This window comes from Dromiciops gliroides, chromosome 5, assembly GCF_019393635.1.
Source record: "Dromiciops gliroides isolate mDroGli1 chromosome 5, mDroGli1.pri, whole genome shotgun sequence".
Taxonomy (NCBI): domain Eukaryota; kingdom Metazoa; phylum Chordata; class Mammalia; order Microbiotheria; family Microbiotheriidae; genus Dromiciops; species Dromiciops gliroides.
The window spans coordinates 198,125,327-198,147,365 of record NC_057865.1 but is presented as its reverse complement, the minus strand read 5'-3'; the positions used below and the strand labels follow the sequence as shown (position 1 = coordinate 198,147,365).

The window sequence follows — 22,039 nt, the reverse complement described above, 5'->3', positions numbered from 1 at the left end:
GTGTGTTTTATGGATGAAAAAAACAGGACCCAGAGAAATAAAATAATTTGGCTAAGATCACTCAGCTTGTTAAAGGGACCAAGACTCCAATCTAGGTCTTCTAACTCTAGGTCATTTATTTCCAACACACCACACATATACTTCTACTAATGTAGAATACAAATTAAGTACATGAGGGGATGAATGGATGCAGAGAAAAGAAGAGGTGTGAAAAAAAGATGGGTGGGGAAAACCAGGGAAAGTTTGAGGGCATAGGCAAGTTTTGAGCTAGGCTGCAAAAAGTGGAGAGGGGATATGGAGTAGCAGAGAGGAAGACTATTCTAGAATGGTGGAGAGTAGGAAGGTAATGTTTGGGATAAGGTTAGAGGCTGAGAAGGAGGCAAAAGAACAGAAAGCAGCCATGAGCTGTGGCTAAAATTTGCTGACAGGAGCTCAAGTAATGGCATCAGCTCACCTCGACACTCGTCAGCCACTGGCGGATGGACATGAATGTCTGCTTGGCTGTGATGTCGTACATCACAATGACACCATCTGCCTTGCGGAAGAACTGCTGGGTGATGCAGCGATACCTGCCGATAAGGGATCCCCCCAGCTCTGTCAGAAATGTAACATTCCACCCCCTCCAACCCCCATCCCCCCAAAAGTGGAGGAGCTTGGATCTTCAGCTAGATTCCGGAAAGACAACTCAATATGGAGTAGGAAGTAAAGGGGAACAAGGAAGAGGGTTAAATTGGGACCAGAAAGGTAGGATGACAGGGTGGGGAAGCAAAGGGCATTTCCTCACCTCTCTTGCCCAGCTGTGTCCCACAGCTGCAAGGCCACCTGGGATCTGTCCACTTTCACTGTCTTCACTTGGTAATCTAGCCCTGCAAGGTAAAAACAAAGCCTGTCAGGGTTGGTCTAGGCCTATTCATGGGGCACTGGTTGTATCTTGGATTGTAGAATCACAGAAATTTAGAGCTAGAATGAACTTTGGAAATCAATTACTATAATCCTCCCATTTACAGATAAGGGAGATGAAACTGAGAGAGATGATGCAAAAGTAGCATGCCCAGTCTGTATCTACTCATTCCCTCATGGAGGAGGGAGGCTTAGAGAAAACTCCCTTCCTTCCTGAAAGCTTCTTATAAGTCTTCTCTTAATGGTCAAAGGATATGAACAGGCAGTTTTCTGATGAAGAAACCAAAGCTATCTACTCCCATATGAAAAAATGCTCTAAATGTCTAATGATTAGAGAGATGCAAATTAAAACAACTCTGAGGTACCACCTGACACCTATCAGATTGGCTAAAATGACAAAAAAGGAAAATAATAAATGTTGGAGAAGCTGTGGAAAAATTGGAACACTAATGCATTGTTGGTAGAGCTGTGAACTGATCCAACCATTCTGGAGAGCAATTTGGAATTATGCCCAAAAGGTGATAAAGCTGTGCATACCCTTTGACCCAGCAATGCCACTTTTGGGTCTTTATCCCAAAGAAATCATGGAAAGGGGAAAGGGACCCACATGTACAAAAATATTTATAGCTGTTCTTTATGTGGTGGCAAGGAATTGGAAATTGAGGGGATGCCCATCAATTGGGGAATGGCTGGACAAGTTGTGGTATATGAATACAATGGAATACTATTATGCTGTAAGAAACGATGAGCAGGAGTTCAGAGAAACCTGGAGGGTCTTGCGTGGGCTGATGATGAGTGAGATGAGCAGAACCAGAAGAACATTGTACACAGTATCATCAACATTGAGTGTTGATCTACTGTGATGGACTATATTCTTCTCACCAATGCAATGGTACAGAAGAGTTCCAGGGAACTCATGATAGAAGAGGATCTCCAAATCCAGGAAAAAAAAAAAAAAGAACTGTGGAGTAGATGCTGAATGAAACATACTATTTCTTTTGGTTTTGGTGCTGATGTTTTTTCTATTTTGAGGTTTTTCCATCATTGCTCTGATTTTTCTCTTATAACATGACTAATGCAGAAATATGTTTAATGTTATTATGTGTATATATATATATGTGTGTGTGTGTGTGTGTGTGTAACATATATCAGATTACCTGCTGTCTAGGAGAGGGGGGAGGGAGGGGAGGGAGGGAGAAAAATCTGAAATTGGAAAGCTTGTATAAACAAAAGTTGAGAACTATCTTTACATGTAAAGGGAAAAAAATAAAACAATTTATTAATTAAAAAAAAAAAAGAAGTCTTCTCTTGAAATGAAAGCATTCCTGGAAGAGGTCACACCATAAACTCTATTAACGAAAACATGGAGGAGGATGAAGGAGAAAGAAGGAATCAAAGTCAAATTTCATATTTTTGCCTAAATGGAATGCCCACCCACAATGTTCTTCCCACCCCTGGCCACCCATACCACATCATCATTATCGAGGCTGCCTAAAGGGCATATACCTTGGAATATGTCTTGGTAAGGGTCAACACCAGAACCTCTCAAAGAAAAGGACTTTTCTTTTAATGGCTTAGTCCTCTTCATAATATTAACCAATGTTAATTAGTTCCAGAAATATGTGAAGGGATATTAAATGGCATTATAGGGGTGAACTCCTTCCATAAAAATGTTACTTAAGTTGTACATGGAGACAGACCAAACCTGGAATATGGCATGTTAGAGGGTAATTCTTGTGTCGGTAAGGGCTCTTTGGAGCAGAAACGATGTTCTGTCCAACTTGGTGCATTCCCCAGTGTCTTGCAGAGTTCACTATGACCCTGGGGAAAGTGCCCAGGACTCTGAGTCCCAGTTGACTCTGCTACTTACTGTGTGGTTCTGGGGCAGTTATTTCATCACTGTGAGCATCAGTTCTTTTGTCTTGAAAATGGAGACTATAACACTTGTGCCACCTGTTTCATAGGATTGTTGTATGGATCCAACAAGATGACAAATGGATATCAAGTGCTTTGCCAACTTGTAAATCCTAATATTATAGTCATAAGTGCTTTCATATTTGTAAAGTACTTTGTAAATATTATCCTGCTTTATCTTTATAATAACCCTGAGAGGTAGGTGCTATTATTTTCTCCATTTTATAGGTAAGGAAACTAAGGGCTACATAGCTAGTAAGTGTCTGAGACTGGATTTGAATTCCTTTTCCTGAGTCCAGGTCCAGGGCTCTATCTATTGTATCACCTAGCTGTATTAAAGAATATAAGCCATTATGTATATAAGTGTTTCCGATCAATGAATAAATAAGTGTTGCTAGATGAATAAATTCCTCTTCTCATAGTCTTTCTCATGTAACTCCTCAGGGTCATATAGAAATGATGAAAGTTTGAAACTTCTTTTTTAAAGAAACCAGATCTGAAAGCTGGCAAGATTTTTCTTCAACATCTTCCCTCTCCCATGGAATTACATAAATATTAAACTTCTTAGGATAGAATAGGGCAGCTCTGGCAATAAAGAATGAAAGAAATCAGACAGATAATAAATGGACCAATCATAATGCAGATGACAAAATGGAATCAAATGAAAATATCAAATATTGACATTGCTTCCAGGCCAAGGGTGAGGTGCAGTAGGATAGTGGGTGGGGGAGAAACAAAGAAATCTGACATTTAGAGAGACTGGGGAGGAAGGGTCCAATCATTTATAATTACACTTTCACATTTGTCACCCCATGTGGTCACCAAAACTTTCCTTTGAAGGAGACAGGTTAATATCAACCAACCCCCTTTTGTTTTTTTGTTGTTTTTTTTTTAGTGAGGCAACTGGGGTTAAGTGACTTGCCCAGGGTCACACAGCTAGTAAGTGTTAAGTGTCTGAGGCCGGATTTGAACTCAGGTACTCCTGATTCCAGGGCTGGTGCTCTATCCACTGTGCCACCTAGCTGCCCAACCAACCCCCTTTTAGGATTTGGAAACTGAGAATGAGGGAGGTTGTGACTTTCTTAGGGTCTCCAGACTCTTGCCTAGCCTTCTGTCCTTTGCTATGGAGAACTAGTACAGTGGTGTTATTGAAAGCTCACTAGATTTGGACTTAGGAGACCTGAAGCCTAGACCTAGCTCTCCCATTTGTTAACTCTTGTGACCTTAGGCAAATCATTTTTGACTTTCTGAATCTGTTTTTTCATCTGTAAGATGGAGCTAGTAATAGTTGTACTATTGTTATGACTCACAGGGCTGCTGTGAGGGCCAGAGAACATGCTGTATGGAAGGCTCTGGATGAATGTTATTTTAGTATGCCATGGATAAAGACTGGGAGAACTGACTGAACTCTGGCCTTTAGTTTTCTTTTTTAATTGGGAAATCTCAGGGCTAACTGCTCATTATCAAAATAGTTCAACATGAACTAGGAAAGGAATTCAAAGTTGGTTTAATATTTTTTTCTTGGACAAAAGAAGTCTGGGAATCTGAGAAAGTTTTCTCTCTTCTAGGAGGAAAGGATAGGCCCTCTCTTTTCTCTGCCTGGAGTAAAGGCAGCCTGTGTACAGGGATGTAAACAGGAATTAGTGCTGAATAATGGGGAGCAATGATTGGAGAGAAGCCATAGACTCAGAGAATCCAAGAATGGTTGAGATGGAAGATAATTTAGCCCAAGCACAGGCCTAGAGAGGGGCTGTAGCTTGCCCATAATCATACCATGAGTGAGGGGGCACATGGGAGACTTATCCATTGCCCAATACTCTATAGGTGTTTCGTTTCCAGACTTCTTTATCTTGTAAACTTAAGTTCATTATCTAATGAAGGAAGACAGACTGGTTAATATAGGACCAGAGGGGGCTAGACTAAACCATCTAGTGATAGAATTCTGATGCTATGCAACAACCACAATAGTAGAAATCATGGAGGGGAAGGGCCAAGTGGATATTTGGCTGGTTAACTGGAGGGGAATGGTGGGTTTCATTCAGGAAAGCCAGATTCTAAAAGTGGGTCTAACCTGTCGCCTTCAAAGGGAAGATTCAGTGATCAATAAAGGGAAGCTTTCAGCATTTTGCTGTGAAGAATAGTAGGCATGGAAAAATTCCTAAGTCCAGAGCTGAGACCCGGGTGTGAGTACCAGCTCTTACACTTGTGAGCTATGTGATGATGGGTGAATCGCTCTGAGCCTTAGTTTCTTCATCCAGAAAAGGGTGATAATGATATTTGTCCCACCTACCTCATCCAGGGTTGTACTTTATAACCTTAAAATTCAATATAAATATGAACTGTCATTATTTAAAAGACAGAGAGAAAATAACTACTTCAAGCCTGGTTTGTCCTGGGTGATTCTCTGCCATTACAGAAAAAACAACATGGATTGAATCAAATCTACCAAGTTCAGTGCCACCATTTTACAGACAAGGAAACAGAGGCCCAGTCAGGATAAAATGTGTGCTCCAGGTCACAAAGGTATAATAAATGAGAGAGTCTACAGTTGAACCGAAGTCTTCTGACTCCAATTCAATAGATCTTTCTGAATCACACTTGGGACAGTATCAGGGATGGAGTAAACCAGCTGAGAGAGCCAGTTCCTGAAGATAAGTGGGGAAAGGAATGGATCGAGGAGGATTCTTAAGCAGAGAACAATGACTGGCTGCTTTCTAAGCCCAGTGAGGATGGAACAAGAAGAAGGAAACCTAAACTTCAGAGGGATTAATGTTAGACAGAAAGAAGGAAAGGTCAGTGAGAAACACTGGGAGTGGTATATGAGGGTAGATGTTGGAATCACCATCCCTGGACAGGGCAACCAAGATCACACAGGTTGTGTCAGAGCGGAGATTTGAACTCAGATATGCTGACTCCTGATTCTTCCCCTGTGCTGTCAGGCACTGCGAATGCCTCCTGAGTGTTTTAGATTTAGAGGTGGAAAAGACCTTAAGCCATCAAACCTAACCCCCTTATTTGTCAAATAAAGAGGTGACGTGACTTGTCCATGGGAACCTCTGATGTCCAGAGAGGGGATCAGATGAAGAACCTTTGCCAGTTTCAATTTTGCCTAGAGCTGGTCCTGTTCTCTCTAAGAGATAAATGGCTTGAGGTCATTTGCTCTATGCTTTATGTAAGGCAAGATGGCACAATGGAAAGGGACCTGGAGTAAGATTCAGATGAGCTGGACTCTACGCCACACCCTGCCACTTGCTAGTTCTGTGCAATTCGGTCTGTCATTTAGTTTGCCTTGGTGTCAGTTTCCTCGTCTACAAAATGAGAATATTTGAATATATGATCCACAGGGTCCTTCAAGGTCTAAAATTTTTTGATTCTGTTATTCCACGCTTGATCATTTAATGGTGGAACTCATCTTAGCCATCCTATACCCACTATGTGTCAAGCTGCTAAGCTGTAAAGGCAAGGCTTGAGGAAGCCCCAATCAGACGACTCCCCACTTCTGTCCTTTTGGCTCTCTGCCTCCAGATCCAGCCAAAGGGTTCATTCTAGGATCCCCTACTCCTTGGGCACTATGCTAGGCACTGGAGGTAATGACAAAAATGAAACCGTTCTTATCTTCATGGGATTTACATTCTACTGGGGTGGGGAAGGGGGAGGAGGGGATGTAATAAATACATAAATAAGGAGATTTCATCAAGGAAATTTGAACAGGAGAGAATTCACCTCCTCTAAAAAAGGAAGGAAATTTCAAGCAGCGGAACAACCGCTATAGGGAGCAACTCACCAACAGTGGCTGCCGTGCCTGGGGAAAATCGGTCTTCACAAAACCTCTTCAGAAAAGATGTCTTCCCCACGCTAGAATTGCCCACAAACACAATCTTGAAAAGCCGATCTGGGGAGTTGGGAGGGCTCTTCTCCTAGGGAGAGGTAGATAGGTCTGCCCACTGCTTAGAAAGCCCTCTAACCCACCCATCCCCCTGCCAAGCCTTCCCACGTTCCCTGTGCAGATCAGTATGCTGGAATGAATACTGAATTTGGAGTTGAGGGACGAGTAGTGAATCCTGGCTCTGCTACTTATTACCTGGGCAACCTTGGACAAGCTACAACTGTCCAACCTCCCCTGGGCCTCAGCTTCATCATTTCTAAGTTGAGGGAGTTGGATTGGATGACACATAGTAGCTTCCAGTTCTAAATCCCCATGACTGACTTTCCTACTCCCAGCATGAATACATAAAATGGGTGTGGAAGGTACAGGGCCTCCAGGAGGCCTGGGTTGCTAATGTGGCAGACTCTGGCCTCTAGGCCAGTTATCATCGGCCTCAGAACATTCAAACACCCGATAGTGTGGATGGGGCAGAGGGGAGAGAAAGGGAACAAAGCTGTTCAATCCTGCATCAGGCATCAGAGATCATTTGTCCATCGTAGGGTACCGGGTGCTAGGGAAGAAGAGCTGCCTTTATTTATCCGACTGGAGACTGAGAAAGCATGGGTAGAGATCAAAGGATCCTATTCCTATCTCAACAATGAACAGCACTTATTAGGGGTCAACTAGATGCTACAGTGCCAGGTCTGGAGGCAGGAAGACCCGAGTTCAAATCCGGCCTCAGACACTTACTAGTTGTATGATCCTTGGAAAGTCACTTAACAGCTGTTTGCCTCAGTTTGCCCATCTGTAAAATGGGTTAGTTGTGAGGATCAACTGAGATAATAATTATAAAACACTTAGTACAGTGCCTGGAGGTTAATTATTATGGCTATTATAATTATCAGTTATGTCAGTCACTTCTATAGGCCTCAGCTTTCTCACCTATGAAATTGGGTATAAAATCTTTCTACTACCTACTTCACAGAGCTGTCATGAGGAAAATGTTCTATAAGCATTTGTGGATGTGAGCAATCATTACAATTGTTAAAGAGCACATCATCTCCCTTCCATTGTAGCCTGTTTTAGTTTGGAGCAAAGCTTCTTAATCTGGAGTCCATGAACTACTCTTTTTCTGAAAAAAATTTTGATAATTGTATTTCAATATAAATGACATTCTTTGTGATGTTATGTATTTTATCTGGGGCATTTAAAAACATGATTTTGACAAGGGATCCATAGTCTTCACCAGATTGCCAAAGGGCCTATGACCAAAAAAAAAATGCTTAAGAACCCTGGGCTTAGGGCTTTCCTATCTTGTTTGTAAATTGTCAGGATAGGATAGGGAAAATCACCCTAATTCCAAATTAATCCAACCCAGTCTTGGGTTCCACAGGGACAAGGAGGGGGGACCAACCTTTTACCCTCCATTTGTCACATGGAGAAACTGAAACCCAGAAGGGTGAGACGAAGTGACCAAAGTGTCCCACCAAGAATTATTGGCAGAAATGGACCAGGAGAACAAAGCTATGTAAGCAGCCTAGGGCTTTTTTCTACTAGTCTATGCATCCTCTCCAGGAAGCTGCTTACTCACTCAGTAATTCTGCCTCTGAGTTCAGGCATAATACTTCCTGAATAAATGAGAAGCCTCTTTTGGATCAACTTAAAAGTGGATCTGGTGGAATTAGCTTCTCTCGTTTAAAAAAAAGAAATCTGTAATTCAACAGTAAATGGACTAAAAAAAAAAATCAACATAGATATCAACACTTAGGAAAGAATCCAAGGTCAATTACAGGAATTTAAATGAAAGACAAAACATTCCTTTAAATCCACAAGGTCTAGCTTTCATCACACCAACATCACTCCATCCCTCCTGGATTTCTTTTCTCAAGACAATGATAGTTATCATTCTTCCAGGCTATTTGCTCCCAAGTCAAATTCTCCATGGTCCTCAGGAATTTGGGATCATAGTGTTTAGAGCACAAGGGAACTTGGAGATCATTTAGTGCAAGCCTTTCATTTTACAGATAAGGAGAATGAAGTTGAGAGACGAGAAATGACAAGTTTCGAGTCTCTCAGGCGGCTCCTGTCCCAGGTGAACATAACACACTTGCTCTGTACCTGCAATGTGTTGGGGCATTAGGAGAGACATCTCTATATGGAGATCCAGGGGAAATGCCCCAGATCTTATGCAAATAAACATACAGAGACATTTGAGGATAGCTCAAAATGCACAGAGTTCAAATCCTGGCTCTGCCTACCTAGATAGCCTTGGGTTTGTTGGGGCTCCTCTTTGAGTCCTATTTTGTGTCTCTATAAAAGGAGGCTGGACTACAGTCCTGTTTGGCTCTAAATCTTTTGATCTATGGAAAATGTTCAAAGCACGTTAGAATGGCAAGTGGCAAAAGGGGTCTGAAGTCTCTAATCAGGGGCATAAATTCTCATCAAGGGACCCCGCCCCCCCCCCCAAAAAAAAGGTTCCTCAGAGCTTTAGGAAGATCTCTCAAAGCATTTTAGTACTAGGAGGATCTAAGAGATCACCTCGTCCAACCACATTTTAGAGATGAGTAAATTGGGACCCAAAGTGACTTATTCAGGATCACACAGGTAGTGCTATTGTGAGAGGCAGGGCTAAAATTGTATTACCTAACTCAAGGTTTATTCTGATGAAAGCACTTTGTGAACTTAAAGCATCATGTATAGTTGGAACTATGATTTTACTGGTCTACACAACTAAGAGGTAAGAAAATCTCTCCACGAATCCAAATCCACAATTGTTCTGCAACTTAAAACCTCTTAAGAGAGTTGCTTGGGCCACTGAGAGGTTAAACAAATTACCCAGGATCATATAATCAGCTTTTTAGAGGCAGAACTTGGGCCTAGGTATTCCTGACTCTTCGACCAGCTCTCAAGCCATTGTACAACACCGCCTTTCTGAAATTGCTGTGAATAATCATTTGAATGTGATAATGGGAAGCTCTATGAAGAACCAAGAGGGAATGAATGGCTGCATACAGTGGTGTTCTTGTGTCATCCTTCATGTTCTTTGAGATGGGATGTATAAGATGGCAATGTAGTAAAACAAGCCAACATGATATAGATCCCCTTACGTGGATCCCTGTCTCCTTTCCTACTGGCTGTCCTCGAGGAGAGGTGGGTTCCAAGGATGGTGCTTGTTGCTTCTTTCCCTCTTGGTTCTGCCCACTGCTCTCCTCCTCTTCCTGACATCTACTCAGCTGTCCCTCTGAGTGCCTCTCCAGAAACTGAGGCAGGGGGTCTTCCTCAATGGAGATAATCCTCCTGAGGGCCCGAAGACTTGGCCCATTGGTCCCAGGCTCCCCATCTGTGGTCCCATTCAGGCCAATGGAGCTTTTCCTTCTCGGCATACCGAACACATCTTCCTCCTCAGTTGACTGGCTATAGAGAGGAGACAAGGGAGGATGGAGAGAAGGGGAGAGGGAGGGAAGCACACACATACAAAGCCATTAGTACAAGGAAATTGGGGGACTGCCTGGCAAATGTGACATTGGTCAGCTTAGTTCATCTCCCCGCACACACTGGGGAGGACTCAAAAAAAAAATAGATGAGAACAGCTTCTGAATTATAGATTTATAGAATATCAGAGTTGGAAGTGGGGGGGCAACTAATTTAATCCTTAATCAAAGTATGTCCCTCCTGCAATAGCCCTGATGGTGGGAAATTCACTACCACATAAAAAACTCTCTCTTCCATGTTTAGATAGTTCTAATTATTAGGGAGGGTTTTTTTTCTCTTCGTGTTTAGCCAAATTCTGACTCTGCATCTTCAAATTACTGATCCTAATTGTACTTCCTGGGGCCAAGAGGAATAAATCTAATCCATCTTCTAAATAATTCCTACAATCCTAGCTGTACACTGGGCTAGTACCCTAGTGTCACCACTTATTAGCTGAGTGGCCTTGGGCAAGTCAGCCTCTCTGGGCCTTGGTTTCCTCATCTGTTAAATAAGTCATTAGGATTAGATGATCTACCCTTCTAGATCTAAGCACTTTGATAGCTCCAGTAAAGTGGCAGGTTACAAAACAAATCTACAAAAATCGACAGCATTTCTATACAACAATAACAAAATCCAGTAGGGAATAATAAAAAAGGAACTCTGATTAAAAATAATTACAAAAAGCATAAAGTATCTGGGAGTCAATTTAAACACAATCAATACCTGTAGAGATATAATTACAAAATGCTCCTTAAAGTATTCAACAAACAACTTAACTAACTGAAGGGATATACAGTACTCATACTTGGGTGATGCCATTTTAATAAAAATGACAATACACCAAAATTAGTTTATGGATTTAGTGCTATATCAATTAAACCACCAAGGGGATATTTTACAGATATAGACAAAATAATAACATTCATTTGGAAGAATGAAACATCCATAAAATCAAGAGAAATATTTTTAAAAGTTGGAATGAAATGAAATAAGCACTTCTAGACTTCAAACTACATTATAAAATTGTAATTATTAAAAATATTTAGTAATTGTTTATTGACTAGATGAGGAAGAATCAGAAATAATAAATCATTCAGTGTTTGAGAAACCTAAAAAATAAATTACTTAAATGCCCATAGTAATCTATTTGATAAACCCAAAGACTCCAGCTTCTGGGATAAAATCTCACTATTTGACAAAAACTACTGGGAAAATTAGAAGATAGTATGACAAAAACTAAGCATAGACCAACATCTTACACTGTATACCAAAATAAGGTCAAAATGGGTACATTATTTAGACATAAAGGGTGATACCATAGGTAAATTAGGAGAGGAAGGAATAGTTTACCTCTGAGATCTATGGAAAGGAGAATAATTTATGACCAAACATAAGATAAAGAATATTATGAAATGCAAAATAAATTATTTTGATTCCATTAAATTAAAAAGGTTTTGTACAAACAGAAGCAATGCAACCAAAATTAGAAGGAAAGCAGAAATCTGGAAGACAATTTTTTACAACCAGTGTTTCTCATAAAGGCCTCATTTATAAAATATATAGGGAACAAAAAAATTTATAATAATGCAAGTCATTCCCCAATTGAGAAATGGTCAAAGGATATGAACAGGCAGTTTTCAGATGAAGAAATCAAAGCTATCTATTGCCATATGAAAAAATGCTCTAAATGTCTAATGATTAGAGAGATGCGAATTAAAACAACTCTGAGGTACCACCTCACACCTATCAAATTGACCAATGTGACAAAAAAGGAAAATAATAAATGTTGGAGAAGCTGTGGAAAAATTGGAACACTAATGCATTTTTGGTGGAGCTGTGAACTGATCCACCCATTCTGGAGAGCTATCTGGAATTATGCCCAAAGGGCTATAAAGCTGTTCATACCCTTTGACCCAGAAATACCATTAATAAAAAAGGGAAAAGGACCCACATGTACAAAAAATATTTGTAGCTGCTCTTTTTGTGGTGGCAAGGAATTGGAAATTGAGGAGCCCATCAATTGAGGAATGGCTAAACAAGTTGTAGTATATGAATGTAATGGAATACTATAATACAGGAGGATTACAGAAAAATCTGGAAAGACTTAAGTGGATTGATGCTGAGTGAAATGAGCAGAATCAGGAGAACATTGTACATAGTATCAACATTGTGTGATCAACTGTAATATACTTAACTCTTCTCAGCAATACAATGATCCAAGATAATTCCAAAGGACTCATGATGGAAAATCCACATCCAGAAAAAAGAACTGTGGAATCTGGATGCAGATTGACCTATACTGTTTCTACTTTGTTCTTCTTTTTCTTTCTTAAGGTTTTTCCCTTGTGTTCTGATTCTTCTTTTACAACATGACTAATGCAGAAATATGTTTAATGTGATTGCACATATATAGCCTGTATCAGATTGCTTGCTGTCTTGGGGAGGGAGAAAAATTTGGAGCTAGATATCTTATAAAAACTAATGTTGAAAACGATCTCTACATGTAACTGGAAAATAATAAAATACTTTTATGATTTAAAAAATAAATTACTTAGGGAAAAAAAAACCTTCTTATTTGGCAAGAATTGCTAGAAAAGATAGCAAACAACCTGGCATAAATTAGTTTTAGAGCAACATATTATACCATATAGTACAACAAACTCAAAATGGAAATGGCCTGAATATTAAAGATGTTCTATAAAACAATATGAAGAGGGGCAGCTAGGTGGTGCAGTGGATTAAAGCACCGGCCCTGGATTCAGGAGGACCTGAGTTCAAATTCAGCCTCAGACACTTGACACTTTATTAGCTGTGTGACCCTGGGCAAGTCACTTAGCCCTCATTGCCCCACAAAAAAACCCCCAAAACCCCACAAACAAACAAGAAAACAATATGAAGGCAGTCAGATCAAGTACCTTCCATATCTAGTGGGAAGGGAACGAATTCTTCTTTTTTTTCTTAATAGTATTTTTTTTTGGTGGGGCAATGAAGGTTAAATGACTTGCCCAGGGTCACACAGATAGTGTCAAGTGTCTGAGGCTGGATTTGAACTCAGGTCCTTCTGAATCCAGGGCCAGTGCTTTATCTGCTGTGCCACCTAGCTACCCCCTTCTTAATAGTATTTTAATTTTTCCAATTGCATGTAAAGATAGTTTCCAACACTCATTTTTTTAAAGATTTTGAGCTCCAAATTTTTCTCTCTCCCTTCCTTTCCTCTACCCTCCCCAAGGTGGCAAGCAATCTGATATATGTTAAATATGTACAATCATGTTAAACATATTTCCACATTAGTCATGTTGTGAATTTTCCATCATAAGTCTTTTGGAATTATCTTGGGTGCACTGCTGAGAAGAGTTGTCTATCAGAATTGATCATTGCCCAATGGATGGGTACTGTGCTAAGCACTTTACAAATCTTACCTCATTTGATCCTCAAAACAGCCCTGCGGGATAGGTGCTATCATTATCTCCACTTTACCAATGAGGATGTGGAGATGAGACATAAATGTATGAGGCGAAACTTGAACTCAGGTATTCTGACTCCAAAGTACAGAGCTCCATCCACTTAACTGCCCCTAATGCTAATACAGACTTTACTAATACTCGTACAAGTTTTCAGGGCTTCTCTGGTGAGCAGGCTTCGGCTCTATTGCTCAGTAACAGAAGTATGAGGTAGAAGAGAAGAATAAAGATTTCTGAATAATCAGTACTCAATATCAGAAGCTTTGTTCTGTGTTGACAATATTTGTAAATCACTTAGCACAGTGCCTGACATATAGCAGGTGCTTTCTAAATGCTATCTATTGTTAATTTATCGATCAACATTTATTAAGCATCCATTATGTGACAGGTACTGTGCTAAGCACTGAGGATACAAAAAAGAGGGAAAAGACAATCTTTGCCCTTAAGGAGCTTATAATCTAATAGGGGGAGGCATATGCAAACAAATATACACAAAGCAAGCTACATACAGGATAAATGGGAAATAATTAACAGAGGGAAGGCACTAGAAAAAAGAGGAGTCCATGATACAGGAACTCATGGACTGGATGGTCTTCAATGATGTTGGCAGTGATTAAATCCTCTGATTCCATAATTCTGAAGACGTACAGCTTTGGGCTGACCACTGGCACAAACAAGACCAAACTACAGCTGCACCTCACAAATAAAACCTTGGGGAGAGCAGATGTGACAGAGGTGCCAAGAGCTGTCTCCTCAGGATTTACGAGGAGCTGTAGGCTTAGGTCAGAGATCAGAGTTGAACCCCTTGACTCCTACCCTGCCCTGGCCTGAAAATGTTAACCAACTAGGCCATCAATGCCAAATTCAGTTTTGATTTGAGGGAGAAGTAACAGATGTCAGTTCTAGAATTGAACTTCATTATGCAGGCAGCGAATGTTCAGCTGCTTGGCACAAATCACAGTGTACCACAGGCAAGTAGGCAGGGGGGCTATTTTCTAGGCTGCCAAGTGGGTGGTTAGTTCTCAGAATGGAACATTAGTAACACCAAGATTCCATGTTATATACAGAAAGCTCTGCTGGGTTCAGGGGGCAGTCTTGTGATTGAGAATAGTCCATGGGCCTAGCTTAAAATCTGCATCTTATTTTTCTCTCTTCCCTTTCAGTTTATTCCCTCAATAAGATTCCAGGTTGGGAGTGAGAGAAGGAGGGAGGCAGGCAGGAACATTGAGTATAATTCCTCTAGGCTAACCATGAGTCTCAGTGAGTAGAAGGAACATTAGAAGGGAAGGAAAGGCTGGCACTGGGAAGAGGCAACTAGGTGGCCTAGTAATCGTAATGCTGGACTTGGAATCAGAAACTCCTGAGTTCAAATCCATCTACAGATACCAGCTGGGCCACAACCTGGGCCACAACCTCTGTCTGCCTCAGTTTCTTCATCTGCAAAAGCGGGATAATAATAGCATCTACCTCCCAGGGTTTCTGTGAGGATATAAAAAGGTAATATTTGTAAAGTGCTTGAGTAAAAACTTAAAATGCTATATAAATGCTAGCTTAGTAGCAGCAGCAGCAGCAGCAGCAGCAGCAGTAGCAGCAGCAGCAGCAGTAGCAGCAGCAGTAGTAGCAGCAGTAGCAGCAGTAGTAGCAGCAGCAGTAGCAGCAGCAGCAGCAGTAGCAGCAGCAGCAGCAGTAGCAGCAGCAGTAGCAGCAGCAGTAGTAGCAGCAGTAGCAGCAGTAGTAGCAGCAGCAGTAGCAGCAGCAGCAGCAGTAACAGCAGCAGCAGCAGCAGCAGCAGCAGTAGTAGCAGCAGCAGCAGCAGCAGCAGCAGCAGCAGCAGCAGTTGTAGCAGCAGCAGCAGCAGTATTAGCAGCAGCAGCAATAGTAGTAGTAGTAGTAGTGGTAGTAGCAGTAGTAATAACAAAAATAGGAATGATAAACATAGGTAAGAACAAAACAGTTTATGCTTATGAGTTACACCATAAACCTGAAGACGTTTCTTGTCACTCCTAGAAAGGATACCATGGAGCTTTGTGCACAGAGAAAACTATGAATTGAAGAAGGTAGGGTATAGAGGGAACTCAAATCAAGAATGGGGTACACTTAATTGGGAGTTAGAAGACCTGGGTTCTCTCCCTGGTCCTGTCATTAACCAGGTGGGGAACTCTGGGCAAATTCCTTTCCTTCCCTGGCCTTCCATTTTCTCAGCTGTAAAACCAGGGGGTTGGGTTCGAGCAGGAGTTCTCCATATTTGTGTGTGTCAGGAATCCTTTTGGCAGCCTGGGAGGCCTGTCTCAAAGGAGATGCAACTTCTAAAAAGTGCTTAGAAGGGGTCCATAGACTTCACCAGACTTCCAACAGGTTCTACAACACACAAAAAGGGTTAAGAACTCATGGACTAGATGGTCTTAAATGTTGTGGGCAGTGATTAAATCCTCTGATTCTATAATACTATGGCACTAAACAATTGCCTTCCCTTTCCTCTTCCCTATGGACCCCTCTTCACAATCATTTTTAATTAAAAAAATTTTTTTTAAACGGGGCAATGAGGGTTAAGTGACTTGCCCAGGGTGACATAGCTAGTAAGTATCAAGTGTTTGAGGCTGGATTTGAACTCAAGTCCTCCTGAATCCAGGGCCAGTGCTTTATCCACTGTCCCACCTACCTGGCCCCACAATAATTTTTTAAATGTAGAAATTAAAATATGTAGGATTACAAAGAAAACCAATTAGATTGAAATATAGTTATGAAAAAAAGTTAATGGACCTCGGGTTAAGAGCCCCTTACTTAGAAGATTTCTAAGATTTTTGCATTCTATGATTCAAGGACACCAAAGAGGAGGAGGAGAGAAAAAGTATGGAGGAGGGAAAGATGTACCAGGGCAAGGAAGAAAATGAAAGCAGGATATCTGAAGTATATACTATATCTATATAATATATTATATAATTTCATTATATAATATGTTTAAGGAAGAAGAGAAAAAATAAGACACACAAACACATGCTCCTTTTTTCTCCACCCTTGACATGTAATATATATTACTACTAAAGACAACACCATCTACATCATGGGAAAAGAAAATCAATGATTAATCATATATCTGGGGGCAGCTAGATGGCACAGTGGTTAAAGCACCGGCCCTGGATTCAGGAGTACCTGAGTTCAAATCCGGCCTCAGACACTTGACACTTACTAGCTGTGTGACCGTGGGCAAGTCACTTAACCCCCATTGCCTAAAAAAAAAAAAAAAAAAAAAAAAATCATATATCTGTTTCACACTTCTTTTAAGAACAATAGTTTAAACTAGATTGCGCCTTAGATCGCAATTGTCGGCACTCCTGAGGAATGAGTCCTGGCCTTGGAATCAAGTGATGTTGGTTTAATTATGAATTACCTGAATTTTAATAAATAGCTTCATTTCTAGGGGCTTCAGTTTCCTCATTTGTAAGATGAAGGGGGTGGACTAAATAACCACTTAGACATCTTTCTTTAAAAAAATTGAAACTAACATATCCTTTAATTATAGAAACTATAAAAAAGAAAGCCTATGGAAATTCAAACATTTTCATTTCTTTATGAGCACTGATAGCTTTTGGAATAGGGATAGGAAATGGACCTGTATGATGTCATTACAATAGAGATGGCCTCCTTGAGGAAATTCCCACCCCCCTGGAGAAAAACTGGCACCTTCTCTACAACTTAAAAGTCTTGAAGACCTTCTTAAACCACTGAAAGTGACTTGCCCAGGATCCCATAGTTAATACGTCTGACCAGTGCAAGGCAATAGTGGAGGTAAAGCAACTTATTCAAAACCAATCTTTGAGATAAGTGATTATTTTTCTATTATATCAATAACCAATTATTAAAGTTCAGTCCAGGTTTTTCTTTTCCTATTTCCTCATTCGGAGGCCAGCCCCTGTAGGCCAGTCAGTCTGAAGGACAATGCCTATGGATGAGATGATCCAAATCCTCTGGGAACACACCTGCTCCTCCACCTTGGGCAAGACCCTATTTAACTAGAAGATCTTACTTTGTTTTGAGTATAAACAAAATCTAATCTAGGTGAATTCCAGCACCAAAGCATTGAGCTATGGCCTTGGACTCTCCCCCTCATCCCCCTGCTTCATTGAAGTTTAAGGTAACCCAGCTCAAGAAGGAGAAAACCAACCAGAATGGTCTGGTAGAAATGGAATCCTCTGCCCAGAGGGCTGGAGGCAGCTGAGTCTCAAGATCAAGCCATCCCACCCCCTCATTAATATGCCCACTTCCTTATTAATTGTTCACTAATTAAGGTTGATTTCTTCTGTCTGGGGCATTCTGGGACAAAAAATATTTAAGGCTTTCAGCGGCTCCATTAGGGGTCTTTGATTATAGAGAGAAACCACTGACCCTCAATTTATTGATTATTAGCTAGACTAATTAATAAATTGATTATTAATTACCCAGAAACTCTATCCCCTGAGCTTTTCATTTATATCAGTTTGGTGACCACCATGAAGGGACCAGAACTCTGCATCCCAGATTCTTATCAGAAAACTCCCCATGTCTTTGGGCCCAAGTGGAAAATTTGTCCACAAGGGGGAACTTTCTGTTAGCACTCTGGCTGTGATTTGACTCTGTCCCTGTTAAGAGCAGTTAGATCTTCTCTGAGGAAATTTATATGATGAGTGTGTTATTTTCTTTTTGCTGCAGCCTTTCTAATTTTTTTCACTCTCAACAGCAGAGTGGTTCCATCAAGAGAATATATTCTATTGAAAGAGGTGTCCTCATACAATGCTATGAGGATGAATTGAGAGATACTTTGTGCACATAAAATTATTGGGGTTCTGCCTGGGAAATTCAGGGTATCTGGGGGATTCCCTCCCATGTACCCCAGACTGTGTCATAATAAGCAGTGTACCGTGAACATTTCTTGCAGGACTAGGGTTTCAAAAAGGAAACTGAGGCATTGCTGTGACAGTATAAACTATCTAAAGTTACAATCTTTGCAGTCAGGTTTTTGGGTATACATATTAAAGGATTTCCTTAAATAGAGGAAGTAATTAGATATTTTTATTCTGAGTGAAAAGGAAGGTGCCTTAATTAGAATAAGAAGAAGGAGAAGTAATTTTTATCTGAACTTTAATTTCTGGTCACCAAGACTCTGAGTGTTCTGAATTTGTATTTTGTGTCTCTTTGTCTCTGTTTATAGTCTGATTTACAAGTTTAGCCTGTATTCACTTCAATTGCACACAGCTGAAGGAAGAGGCAGACCAATAAGACTTTGCCCCAAGGCATTCCTTTTCTTGTATCATCCTTTAGAGTTTAAAGCATAAAAGCAGAGAGAATTTTTTTTTTTTTGCGGGGCAATGGGGGTTAAGTGACTTGCCTAGGGTCACACTGCTAGTGTCAAGTGTCTGAGGTTGGATTTGAACTCAGGTACTCCTGAATCCAGGGCCAGTGCTTTATCCACTGTGCCACCTAGCTGCCCCAAACCTATTGTTGTTTTTTTTAATTTTTATTTTTATGGGGCAATGAGGGTTAAGTGACTTGCCCAAGGTCATACAGTTAGTAAGTGTTAAGTGTCTGAGGCTGGATTTGAACTCAGGTCCTCCTGAATCCAAGGCTAGTGTGCCACCTAGCTGCCGAAAACTTATTTTTTAATCACTGTCTTTTGATTGTGGCGAAAATCAAAAGATAGACAGGAAAGAGGAAGGGGAACCTTTTCCTCAATTTACAAAAGTTTGTACATTTGAAAGTAGAATCAGAATGGGGAGGTGGGGGGGACTACAGCTGATGCTTGTCTTCATCTCTAAACTACTAACGATAAGATCTCAGACCAACCCTCCCAAAGAATCTATCTCAGGGACTTTGTGAACCCAGCTGTAGACAGACAGCAAAGGGCTGATAAAGGAAAATTCTTTGTTTCTTATATGTCCTCTACCTTTAATTCTTAGAATACAGTTCACCATCTCATTTGCGATTGATAGTCACTTAAGCCACTTGGCCCACAGGAAGTATTCTTGAAACCTTAGAAAGGACACCCCTACAGATTTATATAGAAAGGGAGAGAGGGAGATATGGGAGTCAACCCTAGCAAAAAGGGTGTGCTTAAAGGAACTCTCCTAGGAAAAACGCCTCATAGCTTGGGATAAGGACAACTCCCCACTGAGTCAGGGATAAAAGAGGAAGATGAAGAGAGCAAGCGATTAAGTTCTGTGACTTCTGATCTAGAACAACAACTAATTTAGCTGGGGAATCTGTGGCCCACATATGGCTCTTTTTTTGTTTTGTTTTGTTTTTTTGGTTTTTTTGCAGGGCAATGGGGGTTAAGTGACTTGCCCAGGGTCACACAGCTAGTAAGTGTCAAGTGTCTGAGGCCAGATTTGAACTCAGGTACTCCTGAATCCAGGGCCGGTGCTTTATCCACTGCGCCACCTAGCCGCCCCCTTCATATGGCTCTTTTAATGAACAGACGTTAAGAGATTCAAAGCTAGTTATAGGAGACAAAAATCCTTAGCAATTAGAATACTGCTACCTTAGGAGTGGGCTGACAGATCTGGCCACTGATGGCATCTGCTCCATTTCTTCCCTCCTTGTTCTCTACCCTGCTTTATCCACTTCCTCCCTTACTCCTTCAACCCCACCCTACATCTTCATTAGGTGTTTCCCTCACCGATTTTATAAATTGAATGGCTAATCTTTCTACTGATAAATTATCCTAGTAGAAACCTAACAACTCCTAATTGACTAACTGAAGGTGAATGTGGGTATGAATTCTGTTGTAACACAGAACCGTGCAGTGGGTAAATTTACTTCCTGCTCCCTTCGGATTCCTAAATTTTAGGATTTTAGAATTCCCTGCTCTCTGATGTTACTCTATTCCCTAAAGATTGCCCACCCCAATCGGGCCAATGTTTTTGTTCTTTAAAGGCTCACTTTGATCAACAATTTATGTTTAAAATGCATATAGCCATTGTAAAAGTTGTTCATACAAGTAATGTTGGCAAAAACTGTGAGAAAAATACAACTCTCTTGACTTAAGTATTAACCCTCTCCAGATTCTGAAAAGTGAAGAGTAAGTAAGCAGAACAAGTAAGAGTAAGTATGATTTAAACTGCTTTGAGTTGATCTCTGTAGACAACATTACAGATCAGCTGTTAAGAGGGTTGGGAGAATAGACCAACATCTTATACCTTATACTAAAATAAGGTCAAAATGGGTACATGATTTAGACATAAGAGGTAATATACCATAGGTAAATTAGGAGAGGAAGGAATAGTTTACCTTTCAGATCTTTGGAAAGAAGAACAGTTTATGACCAAGCAAGAGATAGAGAATATTATGAAATGCAAAATGGATGATTTTGATTACATTAAATTAAAAAGGTTTTGTACAAACAGAAGTAATGCATCCAAAATTAGAAGGGAGGCAGAAAGCTGGGAAACAATTTTTATGGCCAGCACTTCTGATAAAGGTCTCATTTCTAAAATATATAGGGAACTAAATCAAATTTATAAGAACCCAAGTCATTCCCCAATTGAGAAATGGTCAAAGGATATGAACAGGCAGTTTTCTGATGAAGAAATCAAAGCTATCTATTCCCATATGAAAAAATGCTCTAAATCACTATTGATTAGAGAGATGCAAATTAAAACAACTCTGAGGTACCACCTGACACCTATCAAATTGGCTAATATGACAAAAAAGGAAAATAATAAATGTTGGAGAAGCTGTGGAAAAATTGGAACACTAATGCATTGTTGGTGGAGCTGTGAACTGATCCAACCATTCTGGAGAGCAATCTGGAATTATGCCCAAAGGGCTATAAAGCTGTCCATACCCTTTGACCCAGTAATACCACTTTTGGGTTTTTTCCCCAAAGAGATCATAAAAAAGGGAAAAGGACCCATATGTACAAAAATATTTATAGCTGCTCTTTTTGTGGTGGTAAGGAATTGGAAATTGAGGGGTTGCCCATCAATTGGGGAATGGCTGAACAAGTTGCAGTATATGAATGTAATGGAATTCTATTGTGCTGTAAGAAACAATGAACAGGAGGAGTTCAGAAAAACCTGGAAGGACTTGCATGAACTGATGATGAATGAGATGAGCAGAACCAGAAGAACATTGTACACAGTATCATCAACATTGTGTGTTGATCAACTGTGATGGACTAGATTCTTCTCACCAATGCAATGGTACAGGAGAGTTCCAGGGGACTCATGATGGAAGGGGATCTCCAAAACCAGAAAAAAAAAGAAAAAGAACTGTGGAGTATAGATGCTGATTGAACCATACTATTTCTTTCATTTTTGGTGCTGTTGTTTTTCTATTTTGAGGTTTTTCTTCATTGCTCTGATTCTTCTCTTATAACATGACTAATGCAGAAATATGTTTAATGTTATATATATATATATATATACATATATACATATACATATATACATATATA

The 22,039-nt window shown here is 40.3% G+C and overlaps 1 protein-coding gene across 1 annotated transcript in view; it reads right to left on the bottom strand.

Annotated features, from left to right (window-relative positions):
• The window catches only part of CRACR2A (calcium release activated channel regulator 2A), a 210,163-nt gene that overhangs the window by 19,345 nt on the left and 168,779 nt on the right, over window positions 1-22,039 (bottom strand). The window contains exons 13-16 of the mRNA XM_043967976.1: window positions 9,787-10,093; window positions 6,599-6,731; window positions 785-866; window positions 455-569 (exon numbers count right to left, since the gene is read on the bottom strand). Coding sequence (XP_043823911.1) covers window positions 455-569; window positions 785-866; window positions 6,599-6,731; window positions 9,787-10,093 — 637 coding nt within the window. The remainder of the gene's footprint in view (window positions 1-454; window positions 570-784; window positions 867-6,598; window positions 6,732-9,786; window positions 10,094-22,039) is intronic.